At 38.7% G+C, this 24804-nt stretch overlaps 1 protein-coding gene and 1 non-coding gene across 6 annotated transcripts in view; one reads left to right on the plus strand and one right to left on the minus strand.

Moving 5' to 3' along the window:
• The first annotated feature begins 842 nt into the window (after nucleotides 1-842).
• LOC115831939 lies at nucleotides 843-946 on the plus strand. The gene has a single exon (XR_004027430.1). It is a non-coding gene; the product is annotated as a small nucleolar RNA U13 (small nucleolar RNA).
• Nucleotides 947-10879: 9933 nt separating this feature from the next.
• Nucleotides 10880-24804, minus strand: part of NFAT5 (nuclear factor of activated T cells 5) — a 123786-nt gene continuing 109861 nt past the window's right edge. For 2 of the 5 annotated variants that reach the window (XM_003262949.3, XM_030794651.1), the window contains 5 exons: nucleotides 24441-24524; nucleotides 18560-18708; nucleotides 15408-17892; nucleotides 14231-14474; nucleotides 12325-13413 (listed from right to left, as the gene is read on the minus strand). In XM_003262949.3, coding sequence (XP_003262997.1) covers nucleotides 14239-14474; nucleotides 15408-17892; nucleotides 18560-18708; nucleotides 24441-24524 — 2954 coding nt within the window. In that variant the 3' untranslated portion in view covers nucleotides 12325-13413; nucleotides 14231-14238. Of the gene's footprint in view, nucleotides 13414-14230; nucleotides 14475-15407; nucleotides 17893-18559; nucleotides 18709-24440; nucleotides 24525-24804 lie in introns of all 5 variants that reach the window. The other 3 variants (XM_003262948.3, XM_012504827.2, XM_003262947.3) reach the window with 3 other exon arrangements.

Consider the following 24804-nt stretch of genomic DNA (forward strand, 5'->3'; position numbering starts at 1 on the left):
GCTGGGTGTTTCAGTTTGAAAATATTTTCTGTTGCCTTCATCTTCACTGCAATTTTGTGTAAATTTCTCAAAGATCTGAATTAAATAAATAAAATTCATTTCTACAAAACAGACCCACACTCATTGGTATCAGTGAAGCTAATGATAGTGGAATCTAGTGGGAGACAGATCAGAGGATTCAATCATAGACTGCAGCTGGAAGCCCCTTGGTGACGTGGCTTGACAACTCACCCAGCAGGGGTGCTTCTACTAAATGGTAATGGAACGACCTATTCAGTCCTCTCAGGCAATTTAAAGGAAAGAGAGTGGTATAGAAACCAAGAAAAACAGGCCAGGTGCAATGGCTCACGCCTGTAATCCTAGCACTTTGGGAGGCTGAGGCAGGTGGATCACCTGAGGTCAGGAAACCCCGTCTCTTCCAAAAATTTTAAAAAATTAGCTGGGCGTGGTGGTGCGGGCCTGTAATCCCAGCTACTCAGGAGGCTGAGGCAGGAGAATTGCTGGAACCCAGGAGGCGGAGGTTTCAGTGAACCGAGATCGTCCCACTGCACTCCGGCCTGGGTGATAAGAGCGAGACTCTGTCTCCAAAAAAATAAGAGACGTCTATTAAGACAGGCAGGTGAGGCTGACAAGTAGGCAGTTGGATAGGAGGAACCTGGAGTTAAGGCAGAAGTTATGGCTGGAGATGCACATTTGGGAATCTTCAACATATAGGTGGTGTTTAAAGCAATGAGATTGGCTGGGATCAATCTCTTTGAGTTTTGAGAGAAGAGATTTGATGATTTACCTCTGGGGCTCGACAATGTTAGGAGGTGAAGATGGGAGTGAAAAGCAGTGGTCAGATCCTTTTGTAGTTCCTAAGTGTGTTGATTGGGTGTTCACATGCATGTGTGAGATGTGCCACCCTTGAATCTTGTTATGATGTCAGTACATTTCCCGTCTGACATGAAAAAAAAAAAAAGAAAACCAGTGTTCAGGGATGCAGGAGAGCTGAGTCTGGTGTCCTGAAAGCCAAGCAAAGAAAGTGTTTGAAGATGGCTGGGCGCGGTGGCTCACACCTGTAATCCCAGCATTTTGGGAGGCTGAAGAGAGTAGATCACCTGAGGTCAGGAGTTCGAGACCAGCCTGGCTAACATGGTGAAACCCTGTTGCTACTAAAATACAAAAAATTAGCCGGGCATGGTGGGGCGTGCCTGTGATCCCAGCTACTAGGGAGGTTGAAGCAGGAGAATCACTTGAACCCAGGAGGTGGAGGTTGCAGTGAGCTGAGATCATGCCATTGCACTCCAGCTTGGGCAAGAAGAGTGAAACTCCGTCTCGAAGAAAAACAAAAAAAAAGAAAGTGTTTGAAGGAGGGAATGATCAGGTGTGTCAAATACTGCTGACAAGCCAAGCAAGAGGAGGCCTGAGAAGTGACCACTGGACTTGGCCATGTGGAACCCATTTGTTGGTGACAAGCACCATTTCAGTAGAGTGGCGTGATGAAAGCCTGATTTGAATGGGTTTAAGAGAGAATGGAAGGAGAGGAACAGAAATAGTGTAGAGGAGGCTGTGTGATCAAAGAACAATTTTTTTTAAGAGATCAGAGACATTACAACAAATTTATATGTCAGTGGAAATGACTCATAAAAAGGAAAAGTTTTGATGCTGATGACAAAGGGATATCTTTGAAAAAGCCAAAATGCTATGTTTGTATATTTATCCCCTCCAAAACTCAAGTTGAAATTTAATCCCCAGTGTGGCAGAATTGAGAGGTGGGGCCTTTTAAGAGGTGACTGAAGGCCAGCATGGTGGCTCACACCTGTAATCCTACCTAGCACTTTGGGAGGTAAGGCAGACAGATCACTGGCGCCCTGGACTTCAAGACCAGCCTGGCAACACGGTGAAACTCCATCTCTACAAAAAATGCAAAACTGGCCGGGCGCAGTGGCTCACGCCTGTAATCCCAGCACTTTCAGAGGCCGAGGCGGGCGGATCACGAGGTCAGGAGATCGAGACCATCCTGGCTAACATGGTGAAACCCCGTCTCTATTAAAAATACAAAAAAAAAAAAAAATTAGCGGGGCGAGGTGGCGGGCGCCTGTAGTCCCAGCTACATGGGAGGCTGAGGCAGGAGAATGGCGTGAACCCCGGGCGGCGGAGCCTGCAGTGAGCCGAGATTGTGCCACTGCACTCCAGCCTGGGTGACAGAGCGAGACTCCTTCTCAAAAAAAAAAAAAAAAAAGCAAAACTTAGCCAGGTGTAGCGGGGGCGTACCTGTAGTCCCAGCTACTTGGGGTAGGGACTGAGGTGGGAGGATTGCTTGAGCCTGGAAGAGGCTGCAGTGAGCCATGATTGTGCCACTGCACTCCAACCTGGGTGACGGAGTGAAATCGTCTCAAAAAAAAAAAATCATGAAGGAGGGCTCTGTCCTCATGAACAGATTAACCCACTACTCATGGATTAATGAGTTATCATAAGCGGGCAACTGGTGGCTTTAAAATAGGAAGAGAGACCTGAGTTCTTTGCATGCTCAGCCAGTTGCCCAATTATGATAACTCGTTAATCCATGAGTAGTGGGTTAATCTATTCATGAGGACAGAGCCCTCCCTCATGATTTTTTTTTTTTTTTTTTTTTTGAGATGGTTTCACTCTGTCACCCAGGTTGGAGGGCATGCTCAGCCCCCTTGCCGTGATAGCTTGCAACACCTTGGGATTCTTGGGAGTCTTCACCAGCAAGAAGGCTCTCACCAAACGCAGCCCCTCCACCTGGACTTCTCAGCCTCCATAGCTGTAAGAAATTCTTTTTCTTTATACATTGCCCAGCTTCAGGTATTCTGTTAAAAGCAACAGAAAACAGACAAATACAGAAGGGTGTGAGAAGTAGTGCACAAGAGCTAGAAGAGCAGAGTAGTATCAGGACTAGTAATACTAATACAAGGTAACACTTGGGAGGCACTTAGTGTGCCAGGAACTAGGTAATTTTACATAGACTAACTTGCTTAACTCATTCCAACAACTCTGCAAGGAAGGTTCTGTTATTGTTTTCACTTTATAGCAAAGGAAATTGAGGAATGGAGGTTATATTATAGGCAAACTCAAGAGCCTATGCTTTTAAACACTATGTTATATTGCCTCAGTAGAAGCAGAGATGGCACCATGAAATAGAGCATGAGAGTAGCAACCAATACCTCTTTTTCTGAGAATAAGACCATTAGTGTTGCTGTTGAGAAGGTATAGCTATTTTTTGATTTCTAGAGTCCCTACTGTGTTCTCAGCAGGGATAAATGATATTTTGGTTCTCTTCTAGGTTTAGATGGCTGCAGAGAATTTGTTTCTTGTAAGTTAATAGAGTAAGGCTCTTACCAGCTTAGAGTAGAGCAGGACAATTACCTCCCTTATTCTGGACACTGTACTTAAATTATGTAACTGAGATTGCATCAGATCTTCTGGCAGCCCCATCCTATTGTAGTCCCATCTTCAGATCAGTATTTTGCCCACATAAGCTTTTTTTTGAACCAAAATATGTAATTTGATATTTTTACTTATTACATTTCATTTGGTTATTGCTCATTTTCAGTGCCATTGAAGTCAATAAACACCAAAAGACAACTTTTATTCTTTTTTCCTTTTCTTTTTTTTTAAGACAGTGTCAGTCTCTGTTATCCAGGCTGGAGTGCAGTGGCATGATGATCACTCATGGCAGCCTCAAACTCCTGGACTTAAGTGATCCTCTCACCTTAGCCGCCTGAATAGCTGGGACTATGGGCGCATGCCAACATGCCTGGCTAATTACTTTATGTTTTGTAGATACGAAGTCTCACTTTGTTGCCCAGGCTGGTCTTGAACTCCCGGGCTGGCTCAAGTGGTCCTCCTGCCTCGACCTCCCAAAGTGTTGGGATTACAGGCATGAGCCACCATGCTTGGCAAGGCATACTGTATTTAGAACAGCAGCATTGTTAAAAAAAAAAAAAAAAAAAAAAAAGTAACAACTCATTTAGATATATATATATATATATAGATGTATTAAGAATTGTCACTCCATAGAATCAACAGATACTGTCTATATTTGATAAGAAGGTATAAGTATACTGTCTAAAGCAATGTATTTTACAATTCAGTTAGACACCATATTCATGATACCCATGTATCTGTATTAGCATTTATTATTTTTCTTTTTTAATATTTTTCTTCCTTTTTCCTTTCATTTAAACATTAAAAAAAAATAGAGACAGGGTCTTGCTATGTTGCTCAGGCTGGTCTCCAACTCCTGACCTCAAGTGATCCTCCTGTCTTAGCCTCCTGAGTAGCTGGGATTACAGAGGCATGAGCCACTGAGCCCAGTGATTTAATATTTTTCTTCAATTTGACTCACTTTTTCCCTCCCTCTGGTAGGTAGACACATTATTTATTGTTTTATTTTTTAGACAGAGTCTCACCCTGTTGCCCAGGCTGGAGTGCAATGGTGCGATCTCTGCTCACTGCAACCTCCGTCTCCCGGGTTCAAACGATTCTCCTGCCTCTGTCTCCCAAGTAGCTGGGATTACAGGTGCCCACCACTATGCCCAGCTATTTTTTGTATTTTTAGTAGAGATGGGGTTTCACCATGTTGGCTAGGCTGGTCTCGAACTCCTGACCTCAGGTGATCTGCCTGCCTCAGCCTCCCAAGGTGCTGGGATTACAGGCGTGAGCCACTGAGTCCAGCCTGTATTTTTTTCTATTACACATCGAAACACTTATACATGTAAGTTTAAAAATAGTGTTTATCCACATACCACGGGTAGTTGTGTACCACACTCTGATATGCACTAATTTAGAGATGTAGAAATACCACCAAAAGAATAAACAGAGATTGTCTCTGGGCATGGGACTGAGGGATGGGGAGACTTGGTTTTCATCAAAACACCTCCATGTATATGTATTGCTTTACTAAACATGAAACATTTAAATTATATGTAAAACAAAAATTCTGTCACACTGAGTCACTTATACTCTGCCTGGCAAAATGGTAGGCACAAAATAACTACTCAGAAATATGTCTATATTTCACACCTCCTCCCTAATGATTTTATAATTTCAGCCATATACTCCTGCTGCTCAAAACTGTCATTCATGTACACAATTCCATTCACAAAGTTTGAGGGAAAAAAATACAGCTATCCACTGCAAAATGAAAACTTTCAGTGTTTTATTTTTGACTGCAGCTGTTTACAGAAATATAGTTGCGAGTATACAAATGTTCCAATAGAAGCAAAATATCTTTTTAATATTTAACAAGTTATCACAGATAGCTAAAAACATAGATGCAAATGAAATTCCCCCAGAGAACAAACTGAAAATATCTGGTATCAGTCCTCTGAAATCCCAACTATGAAAGCCATATACACAAAAATGTAACCCTTATATCATTGCAGGACAATGGAAGAAGGCAGTTCAGTGGTTGATCAGTGTGCTCAAGCAAATAAAATTAAATAAAAATTAAAAATGGCAGAATAGTAGCTAAACCACTTGAGAACAGGTTAATGAAATTATTGGTAGTATACTTAAAACACTAAGTAAAAGAAGTGAATGAAACTCAGTTAAAGTTGTCAAAAAATTAGCAACTACTTGGAGCTTATCAATTAAAAGGAAACAAGGTCAGCAGATACATTCATTAGATCAAAAGAAATTAGATCAAGCTCACTGGAATCAGTCTGTAACTACCCAAGTCACAATGACTTCAGTGCAGGACAGTTTTTTACTGGACACAGAAGTCTGATTCCAAGCCCACTCTTCAACAGCTGAGATTTTGTGTGCGTATATGTATGTGTGTAAGTGTGTGTATATGTTGTCCTGAGGTTCATCAGCTAAAATAATAATAATAAGCAATCCCTACAAAATATTTCAAACCAGGCAAATGACTTCTGGAAGAGAGAGAAAGGAAGGGGAGAGGAAGGGAGAATATGAGTAAGCAAGCAGGGTCATATGGTTAAACACGGAATTTTTTAAAGGAGGTATTACAAGCGGGAGTCAAATAGAACTGTGGTAGAATGCTTTGGGTACAGGAATATATTATGCAATAAAGTGAGGAAGAGAAAAAGGGAATAAGGGAGGAATGTAACTAGAGCAGCTCCCAACAGTTTGCCTATGTATTTGCCAGCACCAAAATTTGTAGAGTAAGCCACTTACATTTCCACTGCTAGTATTAAGGAAAGACAGCAGTGGTGATTTTTATAAAGTGAATATACATTTATTTTTATACTGATATGTGAATTTTTCTTTCACAAGTTAATTAACTGGTAATTTGTAAACAGTGGGAAGAAGATTAGAACAATTATGGAGGTACTGAATTACACAAGGAGATTAAAATGAAATGAATCAATCTACCTATCTTGTGGTTAGTTTATATTTATCATGATGCATACACTTGAGAAAGGAGAAATGTCCAAATTGTATAATGCATTATCTTGTTTATTATTTATTTTAGTAAATAATTCTTGTCTGAAACATAAGCTCCAAGGATAGCTGTATCTCTACTGATAGCTTAGTTCTTATACAAAGCAAGCTACTTTTGAAGAAGTTTTACCTATTAAAAAAATAAGTTAAGGTGCCATGTTGACCTGGCCAGTCATCTTGTTTACTATCTCAGATACAAATATAAATACAAGGAATGATGATTTTGTTCTGAGGCTTGGTCTAGCCAGAGCAAAACTGTGGTCTGCTGGTAAAGTACTAGGCAATGAAAAGAAAGCTTGTATTACACTGCCCATAATATACCCATTTTGTGGATAAACAGGAGACTTTAGCACCGGTCAATTATATTAGCTACTTAAATGTCATAACGATTAAAATAAACATAGAACATTGCACCTATATATTTAAATCAGTCATTTAATGTAAACTTTTTAGTAAGTGGTAGGAAAATGCCAAACTAAATTAACTGAATTATCAAGAATTAGACTAATTGTGTATGTACATAAAATACACTGTATCTCTATAGGCAGTACTGAGAATAAACTTTTGCCAATAAAAGATTATAGATAACCAGGTTAAGCTGAATTTACATAAAGAACAATGTATAACTGTATCAGTCTGAGGGCAAGAAAAACTCTATATCTCAACAGAGTCTTAGACCAGTGGTTCCTAAACTTTAAAGTGTGCATCAGAATCACCTGGAGGGCTTGTGAAAACAGACTGTGGGACCCTATTCCAGAGTTTCTGACTCAGTATGTCTGGGATGGGGCCCAAGAATTTACATTTCTAACTAGTTCCCAGGCGATACTGATACTAGCTGGTGGGGCTGAGAACCATACTCTGAGAACCACTGGTTTGCACATACTACATATGTAGAAAAAGATATATTGTAATGTTCTTATATACATGGCACAAAATATATAGAAAGACAACTGGTTTTAATGAATTCCCAAACATGTAGGTTAGCAAGCTGAATGTTTCTAAAATGTGATGTTTCTAAAATGATGTGCTAAAGCGTAATTATTTCCCCTTGTAGTAAATTACATTTCAAAGTCGTAAGTCCTATACAGTCATTTTAGAAAAATCCATATAACATTTATACCAAGTTGGCTATCCAAAAGAAAAGGGACACAACATTCTAAATAGTTAAGATGAATTCAATAGGAAGGAATCATCACTATACAGCATTCTGGGCTTCTTTGGAATGATTAAAGTGCATAATATCAATAGGGTATTAAGAATATTGCATAAAAGTTTGCAGTCTTCAGTGCCACTAACAGTCACAGAAATACTAGCATGGGGAAAGCAGCCATATCCCAAAGGTAAAACTATCCTGATCTGTTGCTGATGGCCCTTTCTTCAAGCACCACCACTGTGGTAAGGAGCTGGAACAGAGGCAAAATTAACAAAAACCGAGGCACTCCATCCGACTGTATCTGATCAAAAGGAATTATCTTAGGTCTGGAAGGACTCAGATATAATTTTTTTCTCATTTCCTTTGACACTTTTTTTTAGGTAAATTAACTGAGGATAGACAAGAAGTACACTAACATAAACAACTTTGCCCTGTCTAGTTAAAAAAAAGTGACATAATCAGGCTTTACCTAAACTATGTTTTAGTGATTTATTTCCATCTAATTAACATCAGAGAAAATGCTTTCAACACTTTCTTCTGGAAATTTACACACATCTGTGTGCATGGAGTTTCACAGATGCTAAAATTCTCATCAGGATTCAGATAAGACCTACCATTAGCTGGTTGAGATGAAGACAAATTTAATTTATATAAAGCCTGAACCGTCTAATTCTGTAATCTTTTACTCTCTCCCAAAGAAATAATTCTAGCAATGTACCTTTTCTTTTATTCTTAAGCCAAAGGGAAGAAATGGAGAAAAGAAGGTTTAAAAGGAAAAAGTGAAAGCTGGGACCTATTGAAACTATTTATGTGTTTTTGGAAATAGTGAAAAATGAAATTATAAATGATAAAAAGGCACTTTTCCATAGCATTTGATCTAGACATAAAATATTAATTTAAAAAATTTCCTGAAAGAGAAAGTAAAAACACAATTTTATTAATAAATGAGGCTAGAATGGCATAAAAATAAATGGGGATTAAAGAAGTAATTAGGCCAGATGTGGTGGCTCATGCCTGTAATCCTAGCACTTTGGGAGGCTGAGGCAGGTGGATCACTGGAGGTTAGGAGTTCGAAACCAGCCTGGCCAACATGGCAAAACCCCGTCTCTACTAAAAAAAATAAAAAAAAATTAGCCGGGCCTAGTGGAGGGTGCCTGTAATCCTGGCTACTCGGGAGGCTGAGGCAGGAGAATCGCTTGAATCTGGGAGGCAGAGGTTGCAGTAAGCCCAGATTGCACACTGCTCTAGCCTGAGAGACAGAGCAAGACTCCGTCTCAAAAAAGAAGTAAAGTAACTAGAGCACTGGGACCATCCACAAATGATATTGTAGATATTATTCTGATATTTACTACATTATGCGCATTATCTCTACAATTTTGCTCTAGTAACACAAACAAGCAGAGAAGAAAACCTCTTTTTAATACATGTTATGAGATTCTACTAACCCACTTACTAGGGTATATACTCTGAGTTATTTTTCTAACCTATGGTCTTTCTTCATGGAGTCCCTCCACACAGTCTAAGGCATGCAGATATAAGACAGCTGTCTTGGTTAGGGATAAAACCTAATGGTCATAAAGCAGAGGAAAGCTAATTAATTTAAAAAATCAATTAGGAAACAGATATTAGAACAGAAATCTTCATCAGAAAAATGAAAAATTGTAAGATTATTATTTCTGGTGAAAATGTATAACCATGGTGAATTTGAGACTTTAATTATTAAATCATTTTATCCTGTTCATTATTTGTTGATGCATCTAACAGATTCACTTTCCTAAAACAAGCATTTATAAAGGCTTAAATGGTCAAAAAGAATTATCTTAGTTCTGGAGGGACTCAGATACAACTTTCTCATTTCCTTTGATAGTGTTTTTTCCTAGGTAGATGAGCTGAGGTTCTGATGGGTAAGAAATGCACTAGAATAAAATTCCTAACTACAGCACATGTGATATTACAAAAAATAAAAATAAAATAAAAGACAAGGAAGGATGGATGGAAGGAAGGAAGGGAGGAAGGAGGGAGGGAGGAATAAGGGAAGGAGAAACGAAGAAGGCAGGGAGGAGGGTGAGAAGGAAGGGAAGGGAGGCAGGGAGGGGAGGAAAGGGAGGGAGGAAGGAAAGTCCTTCATTAATACTTCTTCTATAATAAAGCCCTTAAAAACTTGTTCTTTTTCTAAAACTATTTGTTTTAAAACAGATTTGCATTGGCTAAATAACATGATACTTTAATCATAAAGGTAACATGATCAAGCTTAGAGGCAAAATATGACTTTGAATTATCTTCACCCATGTTGGTGTGGATATATAATGGAATGACAATAAGGAATCACACACACACATACACACACACACACACACACAGACACACACACAGAGAGAGAGAGAGAGAGAGAGAGAGAGAGATAAGCTCCAAGCATTAATGTGAGTTGCTGAAAGCAAGAACAATTAAATGTAACAATATAAAGAAGAAAAGGTGGCTCACAGTTTATTTAGGTCCTTCTGCCATAAATACATTTAATAAATTGTTGTTTCTATGGCCTTTGCTGGCTCACTGAGTCTCTCCCATATGTAGCTATAACTTGTAACAGTAATCAGGAAATTGCATTATTAGCACAAATATCAACCACTGAGCTTCAAAGAAGATGAATACTCTTTGTAGCCAAATTGTATTTTCAGAATGTTGTACTTAACATTGACCTTTAGGGGTAAGGAACATTTAACAATGTAAAAAAAACAACAAACCTATTATTATTGAACAAGAATATGGTAGCATAGCACAGCCCTTGTATAAATAACCACAAAATTTATGAGAATAAAAATTGGCTTTTCTGCCTCCATCCAATCAAACCACTACAGTTCAGGTATATATTCTGTTCTAAACTTAGATATTATAAAACAGAAAATTGGTCCCAGTGACTTGGCATTGCCAATCAGCATTTGATAACAATAAACCTCTTGCGAAACCACAGAAGTCAGCACACAAGCCAGTCGCCACTTCATCCACAGTGCAGTATTAACAATCATCCTAATTAGAACTTGGTGAACAGATAGATTTCTTTAGTCTCCTATGTAATCTCTTAGAAAAAAGTTCAGAAAATTCAAAAATAACTTACAGATTTTTATTTCTACTACTTTTTATACCTGCTGGGTTTGCTTTGTCTGAAATTTCAACCAACCCTACTTTAGGGTTAGAGTTTTACATTTTCAAACTGAAGCACTGGATTGTGTGGCTGATCCTCCTCATAACCTGAACTATACTGGGTAATTTTTCCTAATAGCGGCTGGGGGAGAAGAGATACATTGAGGAAAATACTTTTGGTTCAGAGAATTTATAAAGTAGCTCTGGATATTACAAGATGGGAAAAATGTTATTAAAATTACAAACATGGGTTTTCTTAGTGTCTTTATAAATAAAAGGCATAGAATACAGAAAGCCAATTAATAATAACAATAACAACAATAATAAAATATTAAATATATAGTGAGCAAAGACTGAATGGCTCATTCTTGTGAAACACCATTTGATGCCATTGCCTCAATGGGTTTCCTGACTCTAACACTTGGCTGAGTGAAAGCTCCAGCAAACACACAGTAAGCTGCCTTTAGCCCACTACTGACATCAAGGAACTGCCTGATGGAATGGCCACAGATGAACATGTCATTTGTTTCAAAAGATACTTAAATACTCAATAAAGACATAACAAACCCCACCCCCCCTCACTGTTATCAGACGCCACGTTGTGGTAGAACATCAGACAAACTCACAAATTTACCACAAAAATGTGTGGCAAAAAAGAATAGTTTATATATATGTATATATATAAATTTCTATATTTATGCCAATGTACTCACTCAGTACAAATAGCAAAATAGTATACCATTTCCTAAATACAAAATATAGCTTTCCAAAAAAATGAAACACACATTAGATATAAACCATCCAAAACTTGAACGATTGAAAACTGTATTCAAAATTAAATGACCCAGAGTAGGTCTCTTTCTGAAAAGTTCCCTTCATATCGGCAAGAAGCCTGTACTACTGAAAACGTAATTCAATGCCTCTCAATCAGAGAGAGAAAGAAAGAAAGGGGTGGAAGTGGAAGGAAGAAAACATGAGATAAAAGAGAAAAAGACAAAAGAGCACATTCGAAGAACAAAGGAAGATCATCACAAAAAAAAAGAAGGAAAAATCTGGCTGTATAAACAAAACCAACACCACAATTCCACACAGTTCAACTAAATGTACAGGATAGAACAACAACAACAAAAGAACAGAAAAGTAGCCTTCAACAATTAACAGGTTATTTTTTGTACACTTAAAAAATAAATGAAACGGACAAGGATACCAAAACATTATCTCAACACATAGAAGCCACACACATGTTGGCCTTACACTGCATTGACAGCTTTCCACATGCCAAAAGGAAAATGAGACATAAACATGTGTCCAGACACAGGTGGTAGTGAGAAGCAGGCATCCCACGGGTGGCAAGAACACCCAAAACTGTATAACTAATGCTACAACTGCCAAGTTCTGGAGTGTGTTATTTTGCTCTTTATAGATGTAACACAAGTTAATTCTTCATTTTAAGTCAATGATACAACCCTGTAAAGCCTAAGGCTTGTGGGAACCATCAGGTAAATGACCACTTCAAACTGTAAAGCACTGAGGTGACAAGTGAATTTATACTCACTGCAGATCAGGGAGAAGTGATGTTTCAAGAAATTTTAGTTTGCCTTTTTTGTTTTTAATTAAAATTTATACTGTTTCCTATTAGCGGGAAAAATTTGAAGACTTCAGAACAGCACCGTTCATGGGGAAAAATGTGTTGTTTCTCAGGAATCAACTCCCAATAATTCCTAAGAAAGTACTCTCTGCCCTGTGCTTCAGGATTGCTAGGTCACCCTAGATTAAAGTGGCCAAAGATGCTACAGGGTCATGAAGCCAGTAGTATATTAATAGTTCTCTAAAGTGAAAAAGAGGTGAAAAGTAATATAGATATATATAAAAAGGGAATACCAGCCTAAGACTGGATTTAGAAGAAAACACTCAAATTTTTCTGTCAATTTAAACTACTGTAGGAGGATATCAGAACATAATTTATCATATATTATCCCCTTCATTTTTTACAGATAAAGATAATTATTTTTCTATGCACAGTTATGGCTAAACCCCTTAGTAGAAACCCAGAGAACTAACAGCTCTCTGAAAAAATAAAATCAATAGCATTCCAGCTGTTCCCAGTTTTATAAGTGTATCATCTGCCTTTGTGTTAAATCAAGAGTACTTTTATCTGCATATACAGTTTACTTGTTAGAATGTTACCCCTTCAGTTTCTCCAATAAAACTGAAAAAAGATTCCTTCACTTTGGCCAACAGCTGTGCCTTTTATATTGAAACAAATCACAGCCTTAGTTATTATTGAACTTTACTTTTTCAAAAGCCATTACTTGACTAAAACAATGCAGGAAAGAAAATAATGAAGAACGAAAGTAAACATTATATATTATTTTCTAATAGCAATAATAACTGAGTGGTCCAGCCTCAAATTTAAACTGTACGTTTAAGGAAATTGCGCCTAGGAAAATAATAACAATTAATTCTGCCAGCTGGAAACTCAAATAGATTCTCAGTCATCACTGTTATTAGGAATACAAAATATGAAGATGTTAACATTGGTGGTTAGTCACTGCAACAAGCAGCATAGGTGTGCTCTTTTGCAGTCAGAGTAAAATCTATCAATTTACTCAAATACAGTTTTTCATATTTTGTTTTTAAAGTAATAATTCTCATGGAACCACAAGATCTCAGGACATCTTGGAATCAGGATTTTCTTCGTGGAATTTCTAAAAAAGAGAAAAAGTTTAATGTAACTTACTAGGGAGGGAAGCATTTATAAAGTTTCTGACACCCTGAATGATCCTAAAGTATATTATGGTACTGTAAGTAAAACTTTATCATATTTGATCTTCCACAGACTTCTCTGACTCAATATTTATTTCTGGAGGAAGGGATAAATGAGGCATGATAATATCCAATATATAGTACAAAGGAAACACATTTTGCATACTCATCAGATGTTTTGTTATTCCAAGGCAAAGAAGCTCAGAGGCAGAAGGAATGTCCAATATAGGTTGAATATCCCTTATCTAAAATGTTTGGGATCAGAAGTGTTTCCGATTTCTTTTTTGGATTTTTTGGACATATACACAATGCGATATCTTGGGGATAAGACACAAGTCCAAACATGAAATTCACTTCTGTTTCATATACACCTAAAAAGATCTATCATAGCTGATGGGAGCTGGGAGGATCTTTTTTACCCTTGGGGACACCGAATAAACTGCATGTTGTGAGCCTGCATTTTGACTATGACCCTGTCATATGAGGTCCGGTGTGGAATTTTCCACTTGAGATGTCATGTCAGCGCTCAAAAAGATTCGGATTTCAGAGCATTTTGGATTTTTGGACTAGGGATGTTTGGTCTGTATTAACTATATGACCATAAGCTATCATTCAGAATAATTTTATTCACAGTAAAAAAGTATCATCTTGTGAGAAAGCCACATTTTAAAAGATTAGAACTACTATTACTTAACCTAAATCTGTTAAGAAGAATAAAATTTGATGCTTTTCAATAAGAAGCCAAAATGCAATACTTACATATCCAGTTAAAAGGAGCCAGTCAAGTTGTTCCCTTGGTTTTGCAATGAAACAAGCAAATCAATCTTTTCGATGTTCTGGTTGGTGTTTATAGAGGATGCCAGTGGAGAATTCTCTGGCATTTGCTGAGAAAGAAGTGTTGTCACAGGCGGCTGGCCCTCGTTTTGTGGTTGGCCTGGCTGACTTATGGCCATCAACTGATCAGGCAATGTAGCTGGTCCAGAGGTTAAAAGCTGACTACAGTCTGTAGAGACATTGAAAACAGAAGCTTAAAAGCTGACTACAGTCTGCAGAGACATTGAAAACAGAAGCTTAAAAGCTGACTACAGTCTGCAGAAACATTAAAAATAGAAGCTATCTGATTAGTAAAGATTCATGAAAAGATATTTATTAGTTGTTGGGGAAAATTCATTACTGCATTCTCCTTGTATATTACTAAAAGTTAGGCACCTGATAGTCCAAGAAAAAGGTTTTTACAGATTGGCACTGGAATTCATCTGAGGTTTCCTTTAAGCTGTCTAAAAATACAACTTTGCTTAAATATCAAAAGTCCTATATAAATTCCTTGGTATATAAACATTAAAGATGAGTTTCTACCTCCTTAGAAACTACTTACTTCAATTGGCTAAGGTATTATCTGTCATTCTTACTTCGTTTTCCTTTTAAGTTTATAGCTTAAAATGGCAAACACACACTTTTATACATTGCCATATTTAATCCTCCCCAAATCCATGTAAAGTATGTAATATTATCACCATTTTAAATGAGAGAATTGAGACCCATAAAAGCCAAATAACTTGTACAAGATCTCATAGTCTATAGGTGATAGAGTTCTAACTACAATCTGTACTCTTAAAACAACTGTACGGGACAGGTGCGGTGGCTCACACCTGTAATCCCAGCACTTTGGGAGGCCGAGGCCAGCGGATCACTTGAGGTCAAAAATTCAACACCAGCCTGGCCAACACGGTGAAACCCCGCCTCTAACAAAAATACAAAAATTAGCCAGGAGTGGTTGTGCACACGTGTAATCCCAGCTGCTTGGGAGGCTGAGGCAGGAGAATCACCTGAACCTGGGAGGCAGAGGGTGCAATGAGCTGAGATCGTACCACTGCACTCTGCTTCCTTCTAGTAATAATAATGACCAATTAAGTAATGAAAAATTAGAGTTTCTTACTATTTTGAATGCCAAATAAGAACATTCCTGATGTCTGCTGAGATGAGCCAGGAGAATTCTGTAGTTGGTTCATTGTGCCTCCTGCTGTGTTGTGAAATAAAGTAGCCTGTGATTGAGGCGAAGATGTGGCCCCTTGAATTCCAGGCATGTTGTTCTGAGGGGAATAAAGAGGAGACTGTTGCATATCTTGTTGATTTATACTGGTCTGCAAGGCAGACATGGATGCTGGAGATAAGAAGAGTGTTACTTGCTGCTCTTGAGAACTAGGTGACCCTTGTACCAACTGAATCTGAGGAGAGCTATGGAACAAGGGGGTCTGTGATGATTCCGACTGGGTAGGACCCGGGTTCTGAAGTGAGGAAACTGTGGACTGACTCTGAAATTGCATGGGCTGTTGCTCTTGATTCATTGGGGCCATGTTACTTTGTTGGTGAAAAATTGACTGGTTCTGTTGCTCCTGATTAGCCATTGGATTTTGATTTGGGTTGAATATCATGTTTGGTGGTGGTTGCTTTGGAGACGCCATTGTAGCCATGGTATTCTGATTACTGAATAAAATGCTCTGTTGTTGTTGTTGCTGCTGCTGCTGCTGCTGTTGCTGCTGCTGCTGCTGCTCCTGGGATGGAGAGTTACTCTGCATGGCAACTATTGAGTGCTGTGACTGGAACATGGTTCCTTGTTGGCTTTGAGGCATTGGATTAGGTGGAAGGGAGCCCAGGGACACCTGAGGCTGAAATAAACCCTGCTGGGGGGGTTGTGCCTGTTCTTGGGAAAGCATAGGCGTCTGGATGTGTGATATTGGAGCTTGCTGTTGGAAAGCAGCTTGTTGTTCAGTGTTTGATGTTGACTGAAGTGGAGAAATTGAGTTCGGTGCTGCAAAAAATGCTTCCTGGGCTACTGTGTTAGTCTGAAGATTATTCATGGGACTCTGGGAAAGAAATATGTTGGTTGACTGCTGGTCTTGAGGAACTGAAGAGCCCTGTAACACAGCAATGGTACTTTGAGAGTGAAACATCGGAGGCTGCATTTGTTCAGAGGAGGTTGTAGAAGTCTGACTGTGGACAATAGGATTTGGACTATGAAAGAGAGAACCTTGAGTTTCCTGGGAAATGTTCTGAGCATCGGCAATAGGATTTTGAGGATGAAAAAGTTGGGCCTGTGAATGAGAAGACTGCTGCAAAAAATTTCCAGATTGAAGTGACATCATCTCATTCCCTTGCTGGAATAAACCATTACCTTGTTGTTGGGTACCACTATTCTGAACACTCATCATACTTTTTGTGGATGAAAAAAGGTTAACTTGAGGTTGATTGTCCCCACTATGTTGCATTTGGACCATGGTCTGAAAGACACTGTTCTGAATCTGTTTTGCTTGTGTTCCAGTTTCTTCTCCATCTCCTGAACTTGATGTCTGAAACATGGTAGTGCCAGGGGTTGCAACCTGCTGTGTGGTAGTTGTAGAAGTTTCATTTCCAGAAACTGCAGGAGGAGAAGAAAACAATTCACACTGCATTTGCATATCCTCATTGGTAGACAATGCACTCATCATGTGAGAAGTCTGCTGGTAAACTGGCGATTGCTGAAGGTTTCCATTTGCTGAAGCAGTTGAAGGGAATAACTCTGACTGAATCTGAGCAGCTGCCTGGCAGATACTCTGTTGCATCTCCATCACCATTGCGGCTGAAGATTCCATCACTTGCTGTTGCTGCTGCTGCTGCTGTTGATTAGATAACGTGTTTTCAGACTGTGGGTGAACACTTTCAGCTCTTCCAGGTAATAAATTATCTGGTCTGGTATGGACTGTTGGCTCTGTTGAGGAAAACATTCCAGGGCTTACACCACTCTGAATTTGACTGACTTGTTGAAAAATATCTGCACTAAGCTGCTCTTGAACATTCTCATTACCATCTGGAGCAGAAAATAAAACTGAAGATAACTGTTGCTGTGCCTCTAAAACTTGTTGGACCAAGTCAACACTTCCACTGCTGCCACCAGCAGTACTGCCTGTAAAACTCCCTGCTTGCAGCTGCTGAATAGTATTCTGAAGCTGACTCACACTACTTGGTGATGGAAAAATATTTGATGAAATCTGCTGCTGTAAAGTCTGTGCTTGTTCTTGTAGTGGTGACTGCTGCTGTTGTGACGCCTCAGTCAGTTGTGACAAATTAACCACTGTGCCATCTGACTGTAATACCTCTCTAGACTGAGTTTCTCTTGTCTGAAACTGTGTAGCCTGCTGCAATAGTGCATCGCTGTTGGGCAGCTGACTAGAAGCAGAAACTGCTGGAAAAGTACCAGGCTGTGAGATGTCCTGAGTTTGAATAGTTGTCAGGGTCTCTGGATTGTATGCCTTGGGCTGAATCTGCTGCTGTTTTTCATTTTCAGAAGGTAGGTGGGAAGATGATGGTGATGAAAAAGAGCCATTTCCTGCTATGTTTGAGATGTTTTCTAATGTTTGCTGAGTTGATCCAACTGACTTTGTAGTCTAAAAAATAAAAATCCCCAAATATTATGAATATATAAACATTAAACAAGTTTGTAACATACATCAAAAATCTCCATGGTTCTAAAAATATATGCAGGACCAGTTTTCTACTCTATATTATTATCATTTAGAAAACAGGTACAGGACTACAATTCTCCATAACATGATGTCTCATTTTCCTTGGGATATATTTTTTAAAAGTGTGACAAGCAAAGATAGTCAAACAAGGAAGTAGAATAATTGGCTATTGATATGCTTAGGTGAATTAAGGGTAATCAGAACACACTAATTTTATGGTTGATGAAGAGCAGGTATCCCTATCTCAATTTTGTGGCTCCTCAGTAACAATACAGGGGAGAAGACAAGTAAAAAAAAGAAAGTTATGGGAAAAGACTGGGAAAAAAATAAAAACATCTCTAATTCTGAAAATGTTAAAATTAGTACTTTCATTAATATCTCATATAACATATTAATTCCTCCCTTGTCAAAATGTATATTGGAAGTCACTTTGTGGGCAATTTTGCTGAAGTATAAAGCATTCCCTCTTTACAGCAAAATTCATTAAGTGCATCCAAAGTAAAAACAGTGTGAAAAAAATAGGAAAAGTAAAAGACAGCAATTTTTATATAGGAGGTTAGAAGTTGTAACACTAATCAATACAGCTTACCTTAAAAATAGTGGAAGATCTTTTTTCTGCTGTTACTTCCATTGGAGTAACATCTTCACTCTTAATCATACTGCTTGGTATGAGTGGAGTCATCAGGGCATTAGAGATAATATTTACCTTATCTAAATTGCATCCAGTAGTTTTCATTGCTGCATACACACACACAAAAAGAAAAGTTTAAAATCACAAAATTTACCAACTATTTCATTCTAAAATTTGTTGATTATTAGCTATGATTTAAATGTCTATTTTTTTGATGCTACAATGGTAGCATGAGATACAAAACTGGTATATTAAGATGTATCTTCCCTTTTATGAAGTGCATTGGCTGGAGGAACTCTGGAATGAGCCTGGAACTATAGCTTAAATATTAATAATAAGCTTAAGCAGCTCAATTACCAAGCTATATTCCCCAAGACCGTTCCAAGTGCCTTGAATCATATTACCCAACCTGACCAGAGTATATTATAGGATACAGCTTAAAAATCTCCAGGAGGATAAAGCTACTCAATTACAACCACTACACTCTCCTCTTAGCATTTAGCTATCTGACAATATAAAGTCTCAGAACTTCTTAAGGACGATGAGATTGTCAGAGTACTTCTTTCTTAAACTAAGTTCAAGCTTCTCATTAGAAAATGCCATCCAGTGATTAATAAATTTTGCTTTTCTAAATTAAAAGAAAACTAAATTAATTAGAAAACTTGAATATGACAAGTTGACACACGGACACAATTCTCTTTTAGACTGGACTTTAAACATCTTTTTTTTTTTTTTTTCCCAGAAATAAGGGCTATTTTAGGTTTACAAACCAAATTTCCCAAGCAAAATGAAAAATTATTTCCCACCTCCTACTACCTCCATTTTCAGGAATAGTTAGTTCTAGATTTATACCTAGAGGCAACATATAGCAAGATTCTACCACTTCACTATATCTACCTTTTCCCCTTGATTGCTTTTCTTTCTTCTTTTTTGTCTACTTGAGTCCGCAGTGGCACTCAGTGGTACCTACTGCTATTGCTAATGACAGTCTTCTGAGTTGAGCACATAGCCAAATCCTGATTTAAAAGTTTACTACCACTTGGAGGTTCTATGGAAAGAGTCTTCAGAAAGCATAGCTGTTAAATTTCTTAATTTGATATCGAGAAGAAATCCTGGCTATAAAGAAGCTTTTAAAGTGGCACATGGTATATAAGTTGGATAGCTCCCTTCATAAATTTTTGTTGTTGTTGTTGTTGTTAGTCAATATGCTGCTGAAAGGCCAAGTGTGGTGGCTCATGCCTGTAATCCCAGCACTTTGGGAGGCCAAGGCAGGCGGATCACTTGAGGCCAGGAGTTCGAGACCAGCCTGGCCAACATGGTGAAACTCTGTCTCTACTAAAAATACAAAAATTAGCAGGGCATGGTGGCACATGCCTGTAAATCCCAGCTACTTGGGAGGCTGAGGCACAAGAATTGCTTGAATCCAGGAGGAGGAGGTTGCAGTGAGCCGAGATTGCTCTACTGTACTGCAGGCTGGGCAACAGAGCAAGATTGTCTCAAAAAAAAAAAAAAAAAAAAATCTGCTGAAAGTAAATATTTTCATCTAAAAATATTGTCAATTTTCCTGTCTTACTTCAACTTGCCTCACAGCCATTTGGCTAAAAACCTAATTCCTATGAAAACTGATTATTTTGACAGAGGGGAAAGTGCTCGTTTAACTTTTGACATTCCATGTTTTATTATTCTACCTAAGTAGTTTGAGAAATGAATCATTTATTCATGAGTTCTTTGGACCTATTTTCACCTAAATGCTAATACCAATACAATTCCCCTAACAACCAGATTTTTATTATTTTATTTTTATTTTATTTTATTTTATTTTATTTTATTTTATTTTATTTTATTTATTTGAGACAGGGTCTCTCTCTGTTGGTGGGAGTGCAGTGGTACAATCAGGCCTCACTGCAACCTACACCTCCTGGGCTCAGGCAATCCTCCCACCTCAGTCTCACAAGTAGCTGGGACTACAGGCACACACCACCATGCCTAACTAATTTTTAAAATTTTTTTGTAGAAACAAGAGTCTCATTACGTTGCCTAGGCTGGTCCCGAACTCCTGAGCTCAAGTGATCCTCCTCGCTAGGCCTCCCAAAGTGCTGAGATTATAGGCGTGAGCCACCACACTCGGCCTACAACCTAATTTTGACTGAGACAAAAACTTCAGATCATGCACAGGGCAGGCATTTAAAAGTAATCTAAGAATATCCCATAGAACATTTTGAAAAACCATTAGTGTTATCTTAAGTTGATCCTGTAATAGTCAACTACTATTCTTGCTTTTGAATTCCATTAGATCATAAGCTCTGTGAAGGCAGATGTTGTTATCACCTGTTGCACAGTAGGTAATCAACAAATGTTTACTGAATGAAGAAAATAATTAATCTTACTTTAGCTTTATCACTGTCAATTTAGTTTGTTGTGGATTGTTTGGTTAATCCTATAAAAATACAAATATGGGCCAGGTGCATTGGCTCATGCCTGTAATCCCAGCAATTTGGGAGGCAGAGGCAGGTGGACCACGAGGTCAGGAGTTCGCCAGCCTGACCAACATGGTGAAACCCCGTCTCTACTAAAAAAACAAAAAAAGTAAAAATAAAAAAAAGCCTGGCGTGGTAAAGGGCACCTGTAACCTCAGCCTCTGGAATCCAGGAGGCGGAGGTCAGAGGTTGCAGTAAGCTGAGACCATGCCACTGCACTCCAGCCTGGGCAACAAAGCAAGACTCCATCTCAAATAATAATAATAATAATAAATAAAAATAAAAATATACAGTCTGTATTTTTCTTTTTAAAAATATTCATTCATTCATTTATTTACTCACTCATTCATTCAATTAGAGACAGGGTCTCACTCTGTTACCCGGGCTGGAGTGAGTACCGGCAGCCTCAAACTCCTGGGTTCAAGTGATCCTCCCACCTCAGTCTCCTGAGTAGTTGGGATTATAGGCACTAGCCACTGTACCTGGCTTATATTTTTATTAATAGTAGTTTTGATCTAAAAATTTCCATGTTTACAGACAAGATTATATTATAATTCAATTAGAAATTACATATAAATAAATATATCACTTATACAGTTACTGCTTAACAGATCTACAATTTTTCTTAAAATGTATTTACATAGTAATGCTTATTATCTTCTCCCCCTTTCTGGAAAGTGAGACTAGGTAGAGAAAGTTGAGCAAGAGTCTTTTACCTATATCCTCAGTTGACCACTGACAAGTATGTCTACTGGTAAAGACAAACAGTAAAAGGACATTTAGTCTAATGCTCATGCAAAGACATAAGTCTTTCTACGGCCATATGCACAAAGGTCACAAAGGTTAATTTTAGTTATGTTCCAATCCTTTTTTTTTTTTTTTTTTTTTTTTTTCAGAGTCTTGCTCTATTGCCCAAGCTGGAGTGCAGTGGCTCAATCTGGGCTCACTACAACCTTCGTCTCCTGGATTCAAGCGATTCTCCTGTCTCAGCGTCCCAACTAGCTAGTATTACAGGCACACACCACCACGCCCGGCTAATTTTTTTATTTTTAGTACAGACAGGGTTTTGCCATGTTGGCCAGGTAGGTCTCAAACTCCTGACCTCAGGTGATCCACTGTCTTGGCCTCCCAAAGTGCTGGGATTACAGGTGTGAGTCACTGCATCTGGCCTTGTTCCAATTTTATTTAAGTCTAGTCCCACCAAAAACAGTCCAAAATGTCTCCAGGCCAGACATTAAGTTTGTCAGATATGTTCCATCTTGTTAATTTAATAATAATCTAGTCAACTTCAATTTATTAGTACATTATAAATGAAAATATCAGATTAATTTTTTTCTCCTCCTAAGAATTAATTTGCTCTAAGAACATCAAGCTGGTGTCAATGCATTACAATCCAACACTTTCATTTTTTCTCAAGTAATCTCTATTTACCAAACAATTTCTCAAATGTGATTTATATATATTTTTTTGAGGTGGAGTTTTACTATGTCGCCCAGGCTGATGTGCAGTGGCATGATCTCGGCTCACTGCAATCCCCGCCTCCCAGCTTCGAGCAATTCTTCTGCCCAATCTCCCAAGCAGCTGGGATTACAGGCACGCACCACCATGCCCAGCTAAATTTTGTATTTTTAGTAGAGATGAGGTTTCACCATGTTGGCCAGGCTGGTCTCAAACTCCTGACCTCAGGTGATCCACCCACCTCAGCCCCACAAAGTGCTGGAATTATAGGTGTGAGCCACCGTGCCCAGCCTGATTTAAATTTTTTATCAAAAAGGTATATAAACAAACCAAATTTCTGCTTTGTTTTTGAGAGTCTTGTTTCTTTGCCCATGCTGGAGTGCAGTGGTACGATCACAGCTCAATGCAGCTTCGACCTCTTCAGATCAAGTAATCCTCCTACCTCAGTCTCATGAATAGCTAGGATGATAAGTGCATGCCACCATGCCCGGTTAATGTTTTTAATTTTTTTTTTTTTTTTTTTTTTTTTTTTTTTGAGACCGAGTCCCACTCTGTTGCCCAGGCTGGAGAGTAGTGGCACAATCTCGGCTCACTGCAACCTCCACCTCCCAGGTTCAAGTGATTCTCTTGCCTCAGACTCCAGAGTAGCTGGGATTACAGGCACACATCACCATACCAGGCTAATTTTTTTTGTATTTTTGGTGGAGATGGGGTTTCGCTATGTTGACCAGGCTGGTCTCCAACTCCTGACCTCAGATGATCTGCCAAGCTCAGCCTCCCAAAGTGTTGAGATTAAAGGCATGAGCCACCGCGTCTGGCCAATTTTTTTTTTTTTTTTTTGAGATAGGAGTTTCGCTCTTGTTGCCCAGACTGGAGTGTGGTGGCACGATCTCGGCTCACCGCAACCTCTGCTTCCTGAGTTCAAGCGATTCTCCTGCCTCAGCTTCCCAAGTAGGTGGGATTACAGGCATACACCACCATGCCTGGCTAATTTTGTATTTTCAGTAGAGAATGGGCTTCTCCATGTTGGTCAGGCTGGTCTTGAATGCCTGACCTCAGGTGATCCGCCTACCTCGGCCTCCCAAAGTGCTGGGATTACAGGCGTGAGTCACTGCGCCTGGCCTGTTTTAATTTTTTTGTAGAGACAAGAAATCTTCTCACTGTGCTGCCCATATCTGTTCAGCAATAACTATAGATGATGCATTTAATTATTAGCCAATGGATATTTATCATCTCAAATTTCTGGACTCATGTTATCTTCCTACCTTGGCCTCCGAAAGTGCTGGGACTATAGGTGTGACCCACTGTGCCTGGCCTTATTTCACTTTTTTTTTTTTAAGACAGGGTCTAGCTCTGTCGCCCAGGCTGGAGTACAGTGGCATGACCTTGGCTCACTACAACCTCTGCCTCCCAGATTAAAGAGATTCTCCTGACTCAGCCTCCCAAGCAGCTGGGACTATGGGCACCTGCCACCACCCCGGGCTAATTTTTGTATTTTTAGTAGAGACAGGGTTTCACCATGTTGGCCAGGCATGTCTTGAAGTCCTGACCTCAAATGATCTACCTGCCTCAGCCTCCCAAAGTGCTGGGATTATAGGCATGAACCACTGTGCCCAGCCTCATATACTTTTAATATTGGGGAATTAAAAAAAAAAAAAAAACTCCTCCACTCCAATATACTTAAAAAAAAAATATATATATATATAAACATATTCAGCAAGAAAAATATCAAATTGGAAAACAAGTCTCTACATTTAGTAAAGTTAAACACATATTTATTTTACAATATGGAAGATACCCTGCAAAGTATTGTTAAGTACCTAAGAGAAAACAAAATAGTAGGATGTGCTAGAGAAAACATACACAGCACCCAATTACGATTTTTAGAAGAATTTACTTGTTACCTTTCATGGCCTCTTCAAAAGAGCAAGGTCTTGCTGGACTAGATATTTCCTTCTTCACATTTACATTCAAAGCACCAGCTGCTGCTATTAAAAAAAAGATTAATGTATTTATCTACATTTACTCATCCTAAAAACCTTATATCTTAAATTTTTTAACTAGAATATCTTGTCACAAAGTATCATTTAATTATTTGTTAAGCAGAAATTCTAGTTGAGGTAAATTTCTATCCTCTAAATTCTCCAATCTCCAAGTGGGCGGAGCATGCGATCACTTAGCAAAACAAAACCAGGCCGGGTGTAGTGGCTCACGTCTGTAATCCCAGCACTTTGGGAAGCCAAGGTGGGTGATCACTTGAGGTCAGGA

This window comes from Nomascus leucogenys, chromosome 2 (assembly GCF_006542625.1).
Source record: "Nomascus leucogenys isolate Asia chromosome 2, Asia_NLE_v1, whole genome shotgun sequence".
Taxonomy (NCBI): Eukaryota; Metazoa; Chordata; class Mammalia; order Primates; family Hylobatidae; genus Nomascus; species Nomascus leucogenys.